Genomic DNA, 6349 nt, shown 5'->3' on the forward strand with positions numbered 1-6349 from the left:
CAAATTGGAACAAGGACATAAACAAATTGCAGAAGTCCATCAGTTTAGTTTCTGGATTGTGATCACACCAGATTCCAAGTTACAGCAATAAAATACAGTCCTTAATAACATTTTGCCACCACCCACTCCCATCCTGCTGCAGCAGAAAACCTCTTCCCGGAGAAGAGGTGGTCCTTCTCCATCCGGCATCGGATCATCTTACTAATGTCATCATCACTCCCTTAAGAAATCAATTCAAGCCATCAGTCTGCGTTATATTAATATCACTCCTACAGTACCTTAAATTTGCATTTGAAATGCACCGACTCTAGCAAGGTAGAATTAAAGCGGTACGTAATCTAATAAAATGCTTATAGTAGCGCATAAATAAATAAAGGCAAAAACATATTTAAAATGGAGGCAGCAATGTTCCGCTAAAGTGAAAGAATTTTACGCTCTAGTAAGATATGTGAAACAAATAGCATATAATAATAATAATAACATAATAATACATACATTTAATCTCTCCTCGTTTACCCGCCATTGACAGATTATCACGTGATACCGTAAAGGTTGATGGGATATATTACCGAGTTGGGTGCATCGGTTGTACACTACTTTTCGCAGTGCATTGTGGGATACATTGAGTGCACTACATAGGGTACAGCAATGCTCACTACAATTCGGACACTACTTCAAAATGGCGTCCACACTATTGAGTGCACTATATAGGGGGCGGTTTCGGAAACAGCCGAAGAAGAAGGAACGGAAGAAGAGTTCAACATGGCGGCGCCCGTGGTGTTGAAGTCAGGACGAGGTATTACTTATTACTACTACTAGCTCATGGAGTTTTTGTTTTTATCTATCTATCTATCTATCTATCTATCTATCTATCTATCTATCTATCTATCTATCTATCTATCTATCTATCTATCTATCTATCTATCTATCTATCTATCTATCTATCTATCTATCTATCTATCTATCTATCTATCTATCTATCTATCTATCTATCTATCTATCCATTCATTTATTAACAAATTAGACCCAATGTTCTCACAACAAATGACAAAAAGCCCAAAGGTAATGCCATCACTAGAATTGATTAACTGTGACCTCCATAAATATTCAATTTCTTAATGTCAAATGCTGCCTCTCAGTGATTTGTAAAGTGTGACTCGGTCAGAAATGGTTTACTTAATGGGATTAAAGTAATTAAAGGGCATGGTGAGGCCGTTTATTTAAAATCCTTTGATTCCGATTTCGACTACAGTCCTTGTCTGCACCGCGGTAAAGATAGTTTTCAATATTGATGGAGGTAGAAGTCTATTGTATGCTATGGTAACTATTATTTTGACTTATTTTTCCATTGAAGAGAGATATATATATATATATATATATATATATATATATATATATATAGATATATATATATATATATATATATATATATATATATATATATATAGATATATATATATATATATATATATAGATATAGATATATACACACATACAAGAGAGCCTAAATTTAACTTTTTTCTTGACTCCTGGTCACATTTGAGGGCCTGCTTTGAATTAATATAATTATTAATGCGTGTGTGATTTCTTAATTTTCAGATTTTTTTAAGAAAGGTAAGAAGTTTTGTTTACTCATCATTTTCTCACTGTGCTATCAGTTTTAGGTCTCTTTGTGCCTGCTCAGTCTTTTTTTCCAAACTCTCTGAGGTTTGCCTCAAAAAAGGCTGGTGGAAGCAGTAAAAACCTAGGAGGACAGAGTCCAGGAAGGAGATATGGTTTCAAAAAACAGGATGGTAACTAGTTCTAACTACTTTCTTTATTTGCATGTAATACAGTAGTTGTGCTCTGAGCTGAATTACTCCTCTGTATCAGAAGTATATTGAAATATTCTATGACCTTTTGGAAGTGTTGGTGATATGTGAGTACTCATGGTGACAGAGAGTTCTTGATTAAGAAAATTGTGACACTGAATGTATCCTGTCACTTGAGTCAGAAATCACTGAAAACGCTGAATTGTCCTACCTTGCATCTTTCCTGAATTCATAATGACTACACAGTCTGTCTTTTAATTTGCTAAAGGTAACTTTGTCCATGCTGGGAACATCCTTGCAACACAGAGGCTGTTGAGATACCACCCAGGAGCTCATGTAGGTAGCACTGGCTCTGTCTGACATATTGAAGAGAGTAATACTACTAATGTTGTCATCATACATCCCTACTTGTAGGTGGGAATGGGAACAAACAATACCCTCTTTGCCCTTGAGGATGGTTACGTCAAATTCACCAAGGAGGTATACATTCCACCACCACGCAGCCTTAAGGCCACAGAGGTAATAACCAAGCTGCCTAAAGGAAGTGTGCTCTACAAGACCTTCATCAGTGTTTTGCCAGTCAAACAGGATGAAAAATTTAGACTTGTGGATAAGATTTAAGATGCATTTAATTGGACTGGGATCAGTAATCAGAAGGATTAGTTGTTGACTGTGTGAAATCCAATGAATCATTGTTTAGAAAGAGAGGCTCAAAGCATATATATAATGCCAGACCCTCTGGCTTTAGTGAATGAAAATTGTAATAGTCAAAAATGCAGTTACATTGTTTTTTCCAGTAATGTAATAGCTATAACAAATATTTGATTTTGTTGTTATTGTTGTATCTGCTGACGAGCACCTTTCATCTTGACTGTACTACGGTTCAATAAAAGGCCCTATTAGCACTAATTAAGGAAATTATCTTGTTAATTTTTTTGTATTCTCTCTGCTCTTTCACTGATTCTTATAGGTTATTAAGAATAAAATAAATTCATTTCACTGGTCAGTCACCTCACATATGCGTAAACCTGGCATTAAAGGTGTCATCAGTGATTCTGAGCAAAAACGCAATATTCTTACAACAAAACAGCTTTTATGCCCCATCCCCTCGCCAACTACTGACTGGTGCAGAATGTTTCTCTGAGCTTTTATGGTGGCCTGCAGTGACAGTTTGTGAGGAAAGTGTGATTAGATAGTGTGATTAGAACTACACACACAAGCTTTTACAAAGAGGAAAGTTTTAAAGCCCAATCTTATAATTACAGAGGAAGGCCAGCCCGGAAGTGACAAATACATGAACTATCTTTTCAACATCGTGCTGGCTCAAGCTGAGGCTGGAGTCCCAGCAGGTATAGCAGAGAACCCCCATTTGGGTCATGAAAATGGTGAGGTTGTAGCTGTTCTGATGTGGGTGAACCCGAAGAAACCTTGACATAGGTCCAGTTTGGAGAAGACTGTCGATCTGCGGAATTTGGCAGACAGCTTCCCAACTTGTCAGGGACCACTGCTTTATTTAACAGGGAAGAAAGGACAAATTAAAATCCAGCACATGACTACAGAAGTAAACGTGTTGGAAGGCCTGGATGAGCCAGTACCCTATTGGACCTTAGATGTCGTAAAAAATGCCGGTCCAGCAAATTTCGTCAGATTTGTAAAAGATAAAATATGTGAGCTTGTGTTAGACACAGCTGAATGCCACGATCCACCTACACTGTATGTAACCATGCATTATGGAGGAATGCCAGATCCAAAGTATGACAAGAAGTTTGCTCAGCTACCAAAGACAGTTACGGGTGTGGCACAAGATGTCTATGTTCATGATGAAACTGCAGTGATAATGGTAAGTTGCCTGCCATCATCAGCAACAGCTTTGTATCACCTTCCAGGCTCAGTCACACACACATATCAGTTGCTAAGCCAAAAGATGGTATGCGGAAACAATTAGGACATCAAGCAAGAATGTGGTCAGCCTTGATTGATTGCAAAGATGAGGGTCCCGACAGATGGTACAACAGCAGTGTGGAAGGTCACACTGAAACAACGAGTGGCTTTTACTCCCTCGCAACATCTCAGTGTTGAGCATGAACAGACATGAGGTTTGTTTTTGCTAACAGAAAAAGAGGGAGAGAAGCTAAGTTCACTCTCTCCTAAATTGTGGTCAGGACCTGCAAATGTAGGATTGATTAAAAGGCGCAGAACCAGTTAAAATCAGACTAAAGAGTGATTATAGGCCTCATCAGAGACAATATTCCCTGAAACCTGATGCACAGGAGGGGATAAAACCGGTCTCACAGTCACTACTGAAAGCTGGAGTCATCAGAAAGCAATGACTCACCTGTAAATACACCATTGCTTCCAGTTAACAAAGCTCCACCATGTAATGGATGGCGGATAGTGCAAGATCTGCAAGCAGTAAATGCCACAGTAATTCAGAGAGCACCCATAGTTCCAGATCCATCTACACTTTTAAATGATATAAGATCAGATGGAAAGTTCTTTTCTGTAATAGACATTAGTAATATGTTCTTTTCGATTCCAGTGCACCCAGACAGTCAGTTTTTGTTTGCATTTACTTTCCAAGGTAAACAATATACTTGGACTAGATTGCTACAATGTTACTGTGAAAGTCCAACCATATTTTCACAAGTAATGTCATCCTGCATGTCAAAATTGAATACACCAAAAGGAAGTCAGATCCTCTTGTATGTGGATGACATATTGCTAGTGTCAGATACAGAAGAACACTTTTGGATAGATACAATGGCACTCCTAGAATTCTTAGCAGATCAAGGACGCAAAGGGAGTAAGAAGAAGTTGCGGTTAGTAAAACAACAAGTAACCTATTTAGGACACAGTCTGACTGCTGAAGGAAGAGAGATCCTCCGAGACAGGAAGCAGGTAATCACGAATGCACCTAAACCTGTCAGGAACCAGATAAGAACCCAAATGCGACACACGAGTCTGGCTGAACACCGCTTTATTGTCAGACACAGACAACAGACAGGATCCTCCGGGGAGCGAGCAGAACAGAATAGTCGGGGACAAGCAAGGTCGAGATTGGGCAGAAGGCAGACAGAGTTTACGGGGGAGCAGGCTAAACAGAATGGTCAGGAACAGGCAAGGTCGGAACCGGGCAGACAGGCAAACAGGAATACACTGGAAAGTCATTAGGAACGAATAACGATCTGGCAGGGAGCAGGTGTGCCTCCGGGGATTAAGAAGAGTGCTCATTAGTGTCCTGATGCACAACAGGTGTGCGGGGCGAGGCGGCTCACGGGCATGATTGCCCGCAGCTGTGACAGAGCCCCCCCCTCAAGGGACGGCCCCCAACGTCCCCAAGCAAAGTCCAGGGTCGCCCTCCTGGGGGGGGGGTGGGGGGTCAGAACTCCTGTGACCCTGACGACTCCAACCCACGGTCCTTGTTTTCCGCCTCCAGGTCTGGTTCGGGCCTCTGAGGTCTGGCACGACCTACTCTCCTGGGTCGTGAAGGCTGATCCGGGTGTCTGGTGTGGAAGTCCCGAATTAGCGCCTTGTCCAGGATGTGACGTGCCGGTACCCAGGACCTCTCCTCAGGTCCATAACCCTCCCACTCAACCAGGTATTGGAGACCCCTGCCGCGGGGTCTGGAGCGCAGGAGCCGACTGACTGTGTATGCCGGGCCCCCCATCCACTCACAGCGGGGGAGGTGGGGCAGGGTGATCCGGGACCAAGGGGCTCTCGTGGGCAGGCTTAATCCTAGAAACATGGAAGGTGGGGTGCACGCGCATTGACCGGGGAAGCTGGAGTCTGACTGCTGCCGGGCTGATGACTCTGACGATGGGGAACGGACCCACGAAAAGCGGGGCCATCTTCCTGGAATCACCCCGAAGAGGCAGGTCCCACGTAGATAGCCAAACGTGTTGTCCCACTCTGTATCTGGGGTCCGGTGCCGGTTGGCCGCCGCCTCGTACCGTACTCAGAAGATTGGCCCGAGCCTGGGCCCACGTCTGCCTACAGCGGCGGGCATAAGCTGCTGCAGAGGGACAAGATGCTTCGCCTGCTTGAGCCGGGAACAGAGGGGGTTGATATCCAAAAACACACTGGAACGGCGACATTCCCGTTGCCGAACTGATCAGGGAGTTGTGGGCATACTCGACCCAGCCCAGAAAGGTCGACCATGTGGCCGGGTCCCGTGTCGCCATGCACCGGAGGGCCATCTCCAGGTCCTGGTTAATCCTTTCCGTCTGGCCGTTGGTCTGCGGGTGGAATCCTGACTGGCGGTGGCTCCAAGGTGCCCGCAGAATTCTTTCCAGAAGACAGAGGCAAACTGAGGGCCCCTGTCTGACACCACACTCTCCGGTAGGCCGTGAAGCCGAAAGACGTGCTGGATCACAAGTTGGGCAAGTTTGCCGACGGCAGCTTAGGCAGGGGCACGAAGTGAGCCATTTTGTTGAATCTGTCGATGATGGTCAGAATGACAGTGTCCCCCGCGGTGACGAAGTCCAGGGTCGACGCGGAACCGGCAGAGGTTGCAGTAGCCCGGCGTGGTTGTTTCTGCT

At 43.7% G+C, this 6349-nt stretch overlaps 1 protein-coding gene across 1 annotated transcript; it reads left to right on the plus strand.

Annotated features, from left to right (window-relative positions):
- The first annotated feature begins 639 nt into the window (after nucleotides 1-639).
- Nucleotides 640-2724, plus strand: mrpl27 (mitochondrial ribosomal protein L27). Its single transcript, XM_003977939.3, has 4 exons — nucleotides 640-796; nucleotides 1659-1793; nucleotides 2080-2147; nucleotides 2226-2724. Exons 1-4 carry the CDS (start codon nucleotides 763-765, stop codon nucleotides 2430-2432), a joined length of 444 nt encoding a protein of 147 aa, XP_003977988.1. The 5' UTR covers nucleotides 640-762; the 3' UTR covers nucleotides 2433-2724.
- Nucleotides 2725-6349: the final 3625 nt, after the last annotated feature.

Source organism: Takifugu rubripes, chromosome 1 (genome assembly GCF_901000725.2).
Source record: "Takifugu rubripes chromosome 1, fTakRub1.2, whole genome shotgun sequence".
NCBI lineage: Eukaryota > Metazoa > Chordata > Actinopteri > Tetraodontiformes > Tetraodontidae > Takifugu > Takifugu rubripes.